The 14,597-nt window shown below is 36.4% G+C and overlaps 1 protein-coding gene across 1 annotated transcript in view; it reads left to right on the forward strand.

The window, feature by feature from the left end:
* BCKDHB (branched chain keto acid dehydrogenase E1 subunit beta) overlaps window positions 1–11,534 on the forward strand; it is a 47,201-nt gene extending 35,667 nt beyond the window's left edge. The window contains exons 10-11 of the mRNA XM_081857317.1: window positions 7,427–7,575; window positions 10,003–11,534. Coding sequence (XP_081713443.1) covers window positions 7,427–7,567 — 141 coding nt within the window. The 3' untranslated portion in view covers window positions 7,568–7,575; window positions 10,003–11,534. The remainder of the gene's footprint in view (window positions 1–7,426; window positions 7,576–10,002) is intronic.
* The last annotated feature ends 3,063 nt before the right edge of the window (window positions 11,535–14,597 follow it).

Below are 14,597 nucleotides of genomic sequence, written 5' to 3' on the forward strand. Positions count from 1 at the left end.
ATTCTAAGCCAAATTCATACACGAGAGATTTCCATGTAGCATGATTCCCACATATAGATAGCAAACTCAGTATGATATATTTTGATTAGCCTGGTGCTTCAGGAAGCTTGTTGATGTACTTATCATCAAGCAAATTCGTACTTATCATCAAGCAAATTTGTCACCAATAGGCACCTTAATTAATTAACTATTCCCTGTTGCTTTTTGTTTGTATACACATCTTTCTCTTAGGAATTGAATGTCTCCTAAATAATTGCATATTTAGATACATTTATGAGATTAAAAATGTGCTGTGTGTTGAACTGAACTGGCTGAGACAAACAACACCAGTTTTGCTTGTGTGCATGCATATACTAAGCATTTAGATACTCTATGTCATGTTACACTTTCGGAGTATAAAACCTATAGCCTGAGTTAAGGACAAAGTAGCAATATTTAGGTTAACTTGCAGTGAGCTAAAGGAAATATTTAATGAAAATATTTATCGTGTCAGAGTCTACATTACAGGGACAGAGATTAAACTACATTTTGTGAGAATAGTAGATTAAAGTAAATATTATGTACAATAAGAGTAAAACTGCTTAATTTGTTCTTTTACAAATAAAGGCCCCTGACCTTCTAGCATAGTTTATTTCAAGCTTTTAACAAGGTTTATTTAAGACACATGTGCAACGATTCTTACATAGCTAGGGTTTTAACATGAATAGTTTTTTCCTTAGTCCTCAAGATTGTGGTTTTGCCTGACAGTTTCTATTTAATCTTGAATGATGAATTTTATAGTTTGCTGAAGTATGTATGCAACTTTCCTTTAAAAATATTAGTTGATTTAATTAGATTTGTTTGCTTTTTGCAGAACTTTGAATCTTCCTTAAAATGTATTCTTAAACTGTTAGTTTTTAAGTACTTCCTACATTACTTGCAATCAGTTTCAATCTAGTAGTGAATATTAGATGATCGCATCCTTGTGTCAGTTTCTCTGCGCATAGCGTTAAGGAATTGTTTTATTTGATTTTCTAATGCTGTTTCACATCCTCTTCACTTCAACATGGATTGTGCATGAAGAGTTGATCACAGTTCAGAATTGTAAAGCCTTTTGAAAATCAGAACATTGAGTTAGATTCACTGTGCTCTCATCTCAGCATGACTAAGTCTGAATCCAACCTGTCAGGTCTTGGTCAGTCCTAAACATGTTATGTTAATGCTCAGGTCTGCCAATACAGGGCTCTAGCACCACTCAAACTGAGATATATACTTTAGGGTAATATTAAACAAGTTCAGTGAAGCAGAGAAGAATGTTCTGTGTGCTTAGTATAGAAAACTTATTAGAGGCAATATAAATCAAGTTAAGTAAACATTTTTTTACGATCACCTCTGTGCTAATATTCAGGTACGTTTTAAAGAGATGTTTCAGCTGCGCAAGTGTTATTTTTGTACTTTGTTTCATACTGAAACCTTTTGGCGGACAGGAATTTCTAGGTCTTATATATGACAGGGTTTTGGCTCTGAAATGTTTAGCTCCTAAGTAGGCCACTTTGATCTAGATCATGCCACATTAATATGACATTGCTTATTGATTTACTGGACTGTCATAAATTTAGGATTGTGGGTGCCAATAGATCAACAATTTATAGTTGTTTAACAATTTGAATAATTTCACTATCGATTTCCTCTCCAATAAAACGTTTTCTGTTAGCGAGTTCAGTCTTCCTTCCTTTCTCTTGATGCTTTCTGAAACATCTGCAGTGATTGCATCCTTCCTTTAGAAAAGTGGTCAAAACTAAATAAATGCATATGTTGCTGCATATCTTTAAAATATTTGAGCAAAAGGTTCAGATCACTTAGAAGCTGTCAGGAACTGACTGTACTTGCCAATGTATTTGCTTTTGACCTAAATATCCACTTAATTTCCAAAGGTTTGGAAACTGTACCTAAAGCTTTGTTTAAGCATTTCAAAAAGCATTTTGCTCCAGAAGCCGGCTATTTGAGACTGAATTCAGATGTTCACCTCCATGTGTTTAGTCAGATTGATTTTAACTGTAATGAAATGTATATAACGGGGCAGCAGATTCTAGCCTGGGATTTTATTTTTTGTCATAAATTAAAGAAAAAGAGAACCCCAGATTTCAGCGCTGAACAAAACTGCAACTCAGCGCTAACAGGTTTTCCTCATTGCTAGAGGTTCCTGCTCATTGCATTCTTCTAAAATAGTATAATAGCTAAGGGTACATCGGCATTTCATTTGGTGGGATATGCAAAGCTTAATTTATTGTGCACGTAGCTAACTATTTTCACATGTTCAAGTTAATACTATAAAATCATACCACGATTTCTTTTAGAATTTAAAAGCTTTTACATTTTAAATAATCATGTGTAACGTGTTAGACATCTTGAAATCAAATCCCATGTAACATATATACTATTGGTATAAATAGCACCTACTGAGTTGATAGAGTGATCACTTATTTTCTTAACAATAATTTTCTTCTATATCTGAAACTAAAAAATAATAATAAATGATCAAAGCTTAACAATTATATTTTCCTGCATTGTAGAACAGATGTGTTTGGATGGAAAGTAACTTGATAAACAATCATGACATTGACATTAGAAGCTCTTGTTTTCAGAGATTGAAAATTTGATGAAGCATTGAGGCTAATAATAGGAACAAAAATCTGTTTTTCATGAATAAATGTTTATAGTAAGAATACAGGATTCTTACCAGGAAAAATAATAATTAAAACAAAGAAAAACAAAGACAGATTTGAATAACTCCCAAAGTAGCTTCATTTTTTCCATTTCTACTTGCCATATCATTTAAAAGTACAGCTATATTTTATAAATAAATACAATTTGGTATGAAATATATAAAGATGCAAGCTTTCAGAAATATATCCTTCATTATATGCAGTGCATCTTACACAAATGTAAAGGAAAGTTAAACAATAGATCAAAGAAATGTGTACAAGTAACTTCAGTGAGATCTGTTTTAAAATGTTACTGCAGGCATTCAGATGTACCTGAAAGTTAATCTTTTTGAACTTTTAGTTTTAATTTAAATAATCACCTTAATTCAAGTCGGAAATTTTATAATTTATTGCAGCAGGACAGCTGAAGTATAGCATCAGTACAATCCAAAAGGAATACAAGAAACAGCTTGTGTGCATGAGAATCCAAGGACAACTCAGATGGTGATCTTAAAAAAAGAAAATAATTTGACAGTTCCATGCTTTTATTGGAAAACTGAAATGTATGAATCCTAAAGTATTTGAAGATTGGCCACTCATCCAAACACAGCCCAACTTTTACTGTTCAGTATTGTCACACAAAGGAGCTATCTACAAGCCCAAGTTTCTGCAATTAATTCCTGGAAGGCCCCTTGGGTGGCTAGCACTGAATGGTGTATTGTTTAAAAAAGGCTAGTATCAGATTTCATTTAAGAAATGTGTGTGTCTGAATGCCATAAGTCTGCTTGTGTAAAAAGATAGATCTTGCTACAAACACACTTGGTTTTAAAATGCATTTCAACATAGATGAAATCTTTATGCCACTGTCTGTAGGGTGGTATTAAATTGGTTGTTCTCTTATAACATGTTTGTAAACTGTCAGGATTAAATATGATCTCTTCATCCTAAGATTTTTCATATTGAATAGATTATCTACACACATAGAGCATGGGAAGTTGATAGTTTGGGATACTTTTTCTTGGGGATTTTTTTTTCTTGGGGATTTTTTTTCTTGGGGATTTTTTTTAAAATAAAACTCATCAGAACTCAATTCTGGCATCTCTCAGGTGGGCGCCATTGCCATTATACAAGGAAAAGGCAGGCGTTCTTAGTGAGTTGTGGCACCTCTTTTTCTAGAAAAACAGCACTGCCTTTTTCCTTTTGCGTATTTAAAACAGGTGGCTGAGTGGCACTCGCAAATCATACCACATCAGCTAATACAGTGGAAGTCTTTTCCTTCCATGATAAATTATAATAATAATAAATTTTTATTTGTGCCCTGCCCTGCCCTGCCCGGCCGGAGTGGCTAACAGTGTTTCAACAGCAGTAATCTGACATGCAGGTGTTCTAAATTATTGAGGAAATGGGAACAGGAAGATATGTGTTATAGGACGTAGGAGGATAGGATGTAGGAGGGAGGGAGGGAGTGCTGCTGCGTTTGCGTTTGCAGCAACCAGCTTTGTTGCAGTTAATAATAACATGTCACTTGAGGTTGCCTAAGTGATGGTAAGTTGCATGACTACCCAGTGATCTTATGGTAGAAGCAATAATTCCTGGATCTTTGGGATTTTCTGGATCACAGCTCAATTTCTTAGATAGCAATCCTTAATCCCACTTAATTAATGGATAACCCCATTAATTCGCTGGAACTTGATACTATGTAGACATGGTTGGGATTGTGCTATTAGCTACTAATCTTCATCAGTGATCCAACTGTCATTGTTAGTGTGGAGTCTCAATTTAAAAACATCATTAGCAGAACAAATCGTGAAGCATTGGATCCCAAGTTATATTGGAAAGAACTGACTCAGAGTGTTAACATATGGTGGTGCTGCATTCTATCAGCAAATATTAATACTTCAGATTTGAATACATTCTGTTTTCATCATAACATTTAAAATTACAAGTAGCAATTTTCTTTCTAATTTCATTTCACTTTGTCAGCAGAACTGCGGCTTTACCAAGGGTTTCACATTGAGGATTTCACAGTACAAGAAAATGAAAAGCTAAAACAAGCATTTCCACTCTCATCCAAAAACCCTTATTGAATAGATTTATTGTCTGAAGGGTAAAAGTAATTAGTTAAAGAAAATCTACAACACAGTACATAATGTTAGAAGCTCTTTTTTTATAGGAAAAAAGTGCTGGTAAAAATATCTAGGAAAAATGTAACCCAGAAGTCATCTGTAGAGTGGTTGGATTAATGCTAAGCAGGGATGGCAATAACTTAAATAGATTAAGAAAAACCCTAATGTGGAAATGCAAGAAAGAAAGAAAGAAAGAAAGAGAAGAAGGAAGGAAGAGGGAAAGGAAGAGGAAGAGGAAAAGGAAAAGGAAAGATCTCTTCTGTATAAAGTTCAAAGGAAGTGCTCACCTTGTGTGATTTATCGTAAGGCCATGTTTCACATGAAGGTTGGAAATATGATGCGCTGATCCTTACAAGTCAATTGTGCTGACCCTCAAAGGGATCGGAGTATATGGTGCAACCCACACCAAAGAAATGGTGCAGTTTACAAACCCATGTACCATGGTACTTCCATTTCCCCAGTATTACTTTAAGTCAGGGGTCAGCAAACGTTTTCAGCAGGGGGCCAGGCCACTGTCCGTCAGACCTTGTGTGGGGCTGGACTATATTTTTAAAAAATAAATAAATGAACGAATTCCTATGCCCCACAAATATCCCAGAGATGCATTTTAAATAAAAGGACGCATTCTACTCATGTAAAAACATGCTGATTCCCGTACTGTCCGCAAGCCGGATTTAGAAGGCGATTGGGCTGGATCCGGCCGCTGGGCCTTAGTTTGCCTACCCATGCTTTAAGTGATGTGCTGATAGAATAAATCTTTTGAGCATACCGTACAAGAGAGGCCCTAGCACCTTAGCTACGTCTACTGGTGTGGATGCATGCTTGTGCCTCTCACAGCAGGCACCTACAGTACAGCATGGAAAACTTTAAGTCATGGCTTCCAGCTTCACAGTTGCTACTGCCAGAGAAGTCTGCCTGAGGGACGTTATCATAGGAAGGCCCTCCTCAACTCTAGAACTGGCCCTGGTGCTATAGCAATGAAAAAGGGGCACATTTGGTGTTAGGGATTTAATGGTTTGGGATTTAGATACGCTGTGCTAAAGAAAAGATACAAAGCAGAGATCTTTGTGAGTTTGGTTTTCATTTGCCATTTTCTTCTTTAATATGCTTGTTGTGCATTATGCTACTTAGAGAACTTGACTGCTACACCCAGGACATTGAACAATGTTGTTCACAGCTAGATGTTTGTGTTTCTAGTTTTATTACTTCCAGGCAATAAAATGCTTTGCGATTATTTTTCAGTCAGTTGTAATCAACTGTATCCCCAAACCCAGCTCATTCAAATGTTTACTTAGTAACATGGTCATCTCATGGGACTCTTCCACCTCAGAATCCATATGGCAATTGCTTTTTTTGAAAGCATTTATGTGTGAAAATCTTCTTGTAAGTGGAAAATGGAAAGCTTATTGGCCAGGAAGAAAGCTCAGCTAGCAGTTTAGTTTATTCATGTATTTGAATTATTTACTTAAATAATGTAATGTATTATTTTTTTTTACCTATTTTGTTCATTCCTCCATAAAATCTTGAGGACTTACGGTTTCTTAGATAATGGGAGCAGCATGAGTTTGAATAGCTGACACATTTAAAGCTAATACTAAACATGTCAATGGCAACTGATGAATTTTGATAAGTTTTTTTAAACTATTAGATTCAAAGTGCTGGTGTTGACCTAGAAAACCTAACATTTTCATTTCTTTTTTTTAACTTTTTCTTTCTTTTGTCTGTGTCCTATTGGTTCTTCCCTGAACAGAACATTGAAGTTTAAGACATCACTGAGACAGTAAATTTATTTTGGGCAAGAGACTTCTTCCTTGCCTTGGCCTTGTTTTCTTTTGGATTTAAAAAACCAAATATTCCTTTTTAACTTGAGAGTTTTGAAACATAGCTGATATTCAGTAGTGACAGCTGGGAGATGCAAACAAGTATTGCCAGTGGGGTTGACGAAAACGATGTCTTGCTTTCTACTATTTTTCAAGGCACAGAGATTATTCTGCTCTTCTGGTACATAAATTGGAAGTGAAAGGAGAAAGTGGGAAGGCCAAATCTCTTCCATTGACTGATAATAGCTGGTTTTTAGACTGCTATATACCTGAGTGTCCCTTAGACATTTTCACACCTGTTAATCACTGAGAAGTTGTTGTGTATATGGGAAACATTTAAATGATCCAGCCATGTGTGCAGGGGGAAATCACATGAGTCTTTTTCAGTAACATGAATCCTTGAGGGGAGTTGAGCTTTGAGAAGGACTCTCATGGCCTGGCTATAAAAGTCTTGCAGTTTCTTCATGCTGGTACTGGTACTGAGTTAACTTGCCTCTTTTCTTAGTGCAAGATCAGGAGTCATAGTCCTGAACTCTTGCCAAAAACTCTGGGCTAGTACTTTCAGAACTGTCCAGGGTCCTGAACCTGCCTTCTCCAGAACATTACGGGCTTGTGACCTGTCACCTAAGCTGTCACCTTGGGATAATGGAATTCCTAGAGGATCCGGACGACCCTTAATTGTGTTCTTTAAATTCCAAGACACTCATCCAAGCATAGTTCAATGAGTGTTAAAATGTCAAGAATATCCTTTAAAGCTATTGGCATTATTCACTTTCTTCTATCTTTTCATTAACAGGAGGAATGTTTCTTGAACCTAGAAGCGCCTATTTCAAGAGTGTGTGGTTATGACACTCCATTTCCTCACATATTTGAGCCATTCTATATCCCAGACAAATGGAAATGCTATGATGCACTTCGGAAAATGATTAATTATTGATCATGCAGGTAAGTGGGGGGGTGGAGAAGATATATTTAGATAGTTTGGAATTAGTTTTAAAATGTTCAGATAAAATTCTAAGATTTTTTTTTAAAAAAATTACATAAGCCCTTGCCTGCAAACGTGTGTTCTAGGGAGCAAATATAATTTAATTCTGCAGGATGAATTCTTATTAAACATATATATGATTGTGCTACCATTGAGCAAAGTCACCATATAAATCATGGTAGCAGATATTTTTACTTGTTCAGGGTTGCTACAGTTTGGCAAGGGATTAGACAACCATTCATTGAGGCTTAAAACAGTTATTTCGCTGTAAGATGTGGATAGAAACAATTTGTTTTCAAAAGTAACCTTTTTTGGGTAGTTTTCATGATATAAGACTAAGTGGTTGTTTAGATCTGCACAGAGAGAAAACTAAAACAAGCACTGTAAGCCAGACTGTCCTACAGTTTTCATGGTCTTACTGCTCACTTTAGAGCTATTTTTAAAGGTTGTCGGTGACGACTTCTGGGGTGAAGACAAACCTCTGTATTAGCACCACAAGCCTGGGTGGTGTATATGGAGGTTCTGGATGACAAGCCTCACAGATGTATTCCAAAGGAAATCAGAGCAATACATTTGAAGGGTTGTGGGGCTCTATGAAGTGGCATAAGAGAAAGCACAGAGCACTGCAGTGGGAAGGTTAAATTACAGTGGTGCCCCGCAAGGCGAACGCCTCGCAAGACGGAAAACCCGCTAGACGAAAGGGTTTTCCGTTTTGGAGGCGCTTCGCAAAACGAATTTCCCTATGGGCTTGCTTTGCAAGACGAAAATGTCTTGCCAGTTCCTGCGGTTTTTCCCCCCTTCCCCCCCTTTTTCTAAGCCGCTAAGCCGCTTATCAGCTGATCCGATAAGCTGCTAAGCCGCTAAAAGCCGCTAAGCCGCTAATAGCGCTAATCCTTCAATGGGCTTGCTTCGCAAGACGAAAAAACCGCTAGACGAAGAGAATCGCGGAATGGATTCTTTTCGTCTTGCGAGGCACCACTGTAATGAAAATCTTGCCCTGCTCTCTCACTCCTGTGGGAGCCTCTGCTGGATCTTAGTTCTCTCTGCAAAGGGAAGGAGCCTGTCCCATTCATAGAGGGCTGGTTAGGATCTAAGCCACAGTTTTGTATATTTGCAAAATCTGATTGATATCTTTAACATTTCAGTTAGTACTAAGTACCTAACTGCCTGATATAATACATTCCTATTTAGTTAATTGGTGCAGTGATTTTTATCTTAATTACCTATTTGTTTGACCTTTACTGCTGCTAGAGCTTTGGGGAGTGGGAAGTAAGTTTAAAAATATGCAGACCAAACTGGCAACTTCTCCGCCTCCCCAATTCCCATTAAAAGCTTTTTCTTTCATTCCAAGTGCCAGTGCAAATAAAAAAGGGGTTTATAATGTTTTGCAAGTATGCTCATAACACAGGAAATTCAGTACTTGTGGGAGGCTACTAATAATTACTCTTTCTTTGTCTTTTCTATATCCAAATTGAGTAAAATGACCAAGAGCTTACTGAATATATGAGACTTCAGGGCCACTTCAGACATGAAATTTCATACATGAAGGTTGCCTGTGTAAATAGAAGCAAACATTTCTAGATCATGTGCTTTATTTGCATTCTAACCGCAGTATTTCCCTTTGCAATCATAACAGGATACTAAAGTGAGGTTATGTGATGATGTTATGTCTTGCCAGAAAAAAATATCATTAAACATGGTATAACAATCAAGGCAACTGAATTATAAGACTAGGGTTATGTTTATGCCATTTCCACATGCACGCTGTGTTCCATAGTAGTAGCAATTAATAATGGGCCATGCAAGCCTAGCACCGTACAAAATTATTATTTTTAAATTTATCTGACAAGAAGCTTACAATTCAGTAAAAATTGCAACATTGGTTGTGTGTGTGAGAGAGAGAGAGAGAGAGAGAGAAGTAAAAGAGGGATGAAAGTAACAGAAAGGACTGACTGCCAAAGCGCATACATGCTTTCTGAAAGAGGTCTTTTTAATGTATTTCTTTAAAGTCTAAATTGAATTAGAGTATATTTCAACAAACGGAACATTCCAAATGGAATGATGAAAGGAAATGCATGAAATGCATGAACATAAGAAGAGTTCTGCAGGATCAGACCAAAGTCCCATCTAGTCCACTGATGATCCAGGTGCCCATAGGAAGGCTATGAGTAGGATATGAGCACAACAGCATTCTCCAGCTCCTTATTCCAGCCTGTTGCTGTTCTACTGGATCAAACATATTAACTAGTAGCCATTGATAGCTTTACCATCCATGAATCTCTAAAAAGTGCATAGGATTGTAACCTTCAATGCCTAAAAGTGTGCATATTGAAATTCTGCATAAACATTTTCTACTTGTTTGTAATACGTTCTCTTTTTCCCCCCAGAAACAACCTCTGTTAGACATTCTCTGCTTCTACAAAGGTGAGAAGAACAAGAAGAAAAAGCAGTTGCTGTTGGTGGAACTATTAACATAAAATTGAGATCTTTCAAAAATTGTAGAGGAGAACTAAGTGAGATTATTTTCTCAAATGCATTGATTTGGATACTCATCTTGGCTATTCATCAAAAGCTCAACATTTCTGCCAGCTGTGCATTCAAGAATGGGCAGGTGATTGCCGTGAAACATTGGCTGTGATTCTCTTTCCCCGCTCCCCATTCTGAATGTGACAAAACTTCTAAAATGTTTTACCCTATAAATGATGTATTGGGTTCCACACAATGAAGATAGGGGGTTGTATCCAACATTGCTGTTCCACTAGCACAAAAGACTTCTGTTTGTGCAAGAGAATTTACTCCTCCTCTCCCCTTTAGCTCCTTGCGCACCCTCAAAATCTCCAGAGGGTTGGGGGTCCTTTGGCGCAGATTTGCAGGAAGATGAGAGGAAGTGGGATTCTCATAGCGGACCATTGCCCACACATCATTAGATACAGCCCACTAATCAGGAAGCATTTGGTATGCTTTTTTGTGTGCCTTACTAGATAGATCTTTTTACTTTGATTTCACAACGGACTTATTTGTGTTTCAACTAAAACTGGCAGTGGTTTTACACTTGGACATTTTCTTTTATTTATTTTTAGATCTCATTATATCAGTGGCATAAACTTTCAGTTCTTTGAAAAAGCCAGGTGTCCTAAAGTTAGAATCAAAAGCTACTCTTTGATCCAAAATTAAAAACAAACATAATTCTCAAATCAGTTTGCTTGCTCAAGGCTTTTGTTAAAAAACGTGGGTTGGCAGAACTGATGAAGAAGCATCTGCTGCCATGGAGTTATGAAAATATATAATTAATACCAGTAATTTCACAGAAACACTCCTGTGAGTCTGAGACTCATTAGGTATTTCTACACTTGAGTATGAAAGTTAGATATTGCATTATGATTTTATTTTGAATGCAAAGCAAAAATGTTAACCTTGAATATAATAACTGTATCATTAGAGAAAAATGTGCATTTTTCTAAATGGGTTTATCTCAGCACCCCAAAGCATTGCATTTACTTACTAACACATTGTGTAGACCAAGATAACCTTTTACATTTTTAATGCATTTTAAAACAGGTATAGATTCATAACATGGATGGTTGGAATTCTTCAGTTTCTGTGCTGCTCTCACAGCCTTGTCTAGATGGCAGTGTGCACCTATTCAACCTGGATAAATGCCTTTAAAAGTGTTTACCATACAAAAACAGATACTTGTAAATGTGAAAATTCTACATGCTTTTTGCCAAAATGCAGCACATGACAATGAAATCCTCAGTTAAAAAGTCACAAATGAAATGTATCTTCATTAGTATCGGGCATATGATACCCTGGACCTCTAAGCATTTTGAAAGGTAACATTTTTATGTAAGTTAACATAAGGAATGTTTATGTTAACTATGTTTAAACATTAGCTTTTAGAATAAAATGTAAGATTGTTTGTGCTAGTTTGTGCTTTTTCATTTACAAATTGTATTACAGGCCTACAGTTTGAAAGATAAAAACATAGTTTGCTGCAAGTAATAAATCTATTCTGATTCCTGAATGCAGGGCAGCATAGAAAGAAGTATGCAACTGTACGAATGCATATATTTATTCTGAAATTAGAATTGGTTTGGCTATGCCTGCTTACCTAATCAAATTTAGTTACTGATAGAAATGCAGTTTCTTGAGACATCTGTTGCTTTTTGCTTTTGTAAGGGTCTGAAATAAGTTGTTCATAAAGTAATAATGAGTTCAAAATGAGCAAATACTTCTCCCATTCTGCCTGTATATATCTTTAGGAAAGGCTAATGAGAAGATGTTCCATTGCTTGATGGAAGCTTTAAAGCACCCAATAGCCTTGCGAATAACATTAATATGTGAGTACATCCTCTAACAAGCTGAAGTGCTCATGTTTAAAAAGACAACTGGATGTCTCTGTATGATTTCATCGCTCCATGAAAGCTAGCTGTGGGATGCTATGAAAGACATCCAAAATTCATGTTCTTTTAAAAAGAAAACCTGTTAGAAGTACTGCCTCTCTTTTTACCACAGTCAAGTACCACAAGCGTGCAAAACTCATTCTGTGTATTGGCAGGTGTGTTTTTTTAATAGAAAAAATGTTGTTTACAAATCCATCACAATTTGTACAAACAGATTTTACGAAACAAATGTTTAAGGAGAAAGAACGAAAAGGCTAACACATGTATATTCATGTTCCTTATAGCTTATCAAGTCTGCAACTGGAAAGCTGCATATCAAAGAAAAAAAGTCAGAAATACTCCATTTCAAAATAAATTTCTTGGCATTTAGTGAATGCGCAAGTTATTCCCTTACAAGCAGGTTATTGGCTTTGTCGCTTAAAGCCTTGGCTACAAACAGATATTTTTAGTAAATCTCCACCTCCATTGTAGTTTCCATATGATTTCTATAAGTCATGGCATGGATCCAAAGACCAGTTTAACTTTTCGTGAGCCTAAGGTTTAGGGTTAGTCTTTTTCTTTTTAAATAGCAGTTCTTCATGTTGTATGGCATTTGAAACTGAAGGGGTTTTTTAAAATACTGCTGAATTAGGGAGGGAGGAATCAGATATTTAAAGCAAAAAAGTAAAAGATAAATGAAACTTAAGGCCAGGATCCAAGCAACAGGTTTTGTCCTTGGTTTGAATCTCAGTTACCCCTATTTATCAGGCAGCAACACTTTGGTTTTCTGTTCGTGATCTTCCTGCAGAACACCCACCTGTTCTACTATGAAGCACCTTTGGTGCTAGTGTGAATGAATATGGATAGTATGACAAAGTATTACATTTATTGAGATAATTAAGCTAAGATTTGATATTGTTTCCACCCACCTGTTTATTTTTTTGAGAAGTATCAAGATCTTCTGTCTTCTAAACTTGCCAAGAGAATTATTGATTTTTACAAGCCACCTGAGGAATCTAATCTTGCTGCTAAATATTGCATGCATTGATTTACTGTAATGCTGCTAGATGAGCATAGGTAGCACTTGATTCTTTTTGTCACGGTCACACCATTCCTGTGTGTTACTTAGGTCTGATGCTAATTTTGAAAACGGAATCACACATAACCTTTGTTCTGTGTGGGTGGTGTAGTGTCTCTCCAACACAATAGAACTGTCTTGAATATTTCTTTTGAGTTTTAAAATATTTTTTAAAGGTGCTACCTTTAAGCTAAGTGATGAATTGGGATGTAGGATGGAGAGCAAAGGGGACTTAAATGCTAAAAACAGTAATACTAAAAAACGGGGGTGGCTCATGAAACCTGCCCCCTGCTTAGCCTATAGATTGCCTGGCATAATTTATCTGATTTATAATTCAGAGGGGAATGAATGTTTGTGAAGAAGAAAAATGCAACCAGGGTTGTTTCAAAAGATGGTTGGATGGCTGTTATGGAATCTTGATTGCTATCACAGCCAACTTCTACACATGTTTGTTCTTATGCTGTCCCTAGAAAAGTCTCTATGGACTTTCTCACTTTTAACGACTATCAATAAATGCAAGCTTACTTAGTTCTTGTATGCCTTTTATGATTAAAGTTACAGAAGGTACCAGTTTCAATTATTTGCTAGATGACTTAAAAGCTTAATTAGAGCAAAAACTTTGTTTTTTCTTTATCAGGGCTCTGGAGAATGTGTGTTTTGCATTTCCTTATTAATGTCTAACATTTAAAAGCACAACAGATGAGTCTGCCATGAAACTGAAAACTTCAGTCAACAACTGCTATAATTATGTTTGTGCATTTGTATAGGTATTCTGAGTGGTTCATATTAAGTGACACAATTCTGGCACATACTCATGAATAACTGATTTGAGGAAGTTTTAGGCCTTTCTTTTGCCTGTGCTATGTGATTTGGACCATATCTGTGAACATAAGATAACAAAGACATGTTGTGCTTTACCCAAGCCTCTCTTAAATGTACTCTTAGATGCACTGAGTGAATGATTTAGGATTCATGGGTTAAGCCTAATGCAGGAGTTTTTTTTAATTTTTATGGTGATATTTCCTGAGATCTTTTAAAAGTGACTGATGAAATTTCGTGTTTTCTGCTTCTCTTGTATCCCTTACTTGGACTCCCTTGGGTTATTAATGAGAATATTAGTGTATCATCTAGTTTTCATTCCATTAACTTCCCATGTCAATATTTAAATCTATTTCCCCACCCACATTAATTTCATTAACTTCTTCTCCCACAAATTTATCCCCTTGCCTTCTAGTGTATTCATTTTTATCTTCTGCGTTCCAATTTCCCCTCCCTGGAATAAACCAAAATCAGCAGACAATTTGCTCACCAATGCTTGTATTGTTCAAAAGTGGTGCTGCTTGCTGCTTTTATTATTAAGTGCTGAAGTACTGTTCCTGGCTGTGGTGCTTGTTCTACCACGAGGCTTGTGTCAGCACTTGGGACAGGTCACTGAAGACTGCCAGTCTGGCTGCTGATAGCATCACTATATAATAGCCCTGCCAGAAATTTACACTTCAGGACCATTCACTCAAACAATGTG

Source organism: Podarcis erhardii (assembly GCF_964252035.2).
Source record: "Podarcis erhardii genome assembly, chromosome: 3".
Lineage (NCBI taxonomy): Eukaryota > Metazoa > Chordata > Lepidosauria > Squamata > Lacertidae > Podarcis > Podarcis erhardii.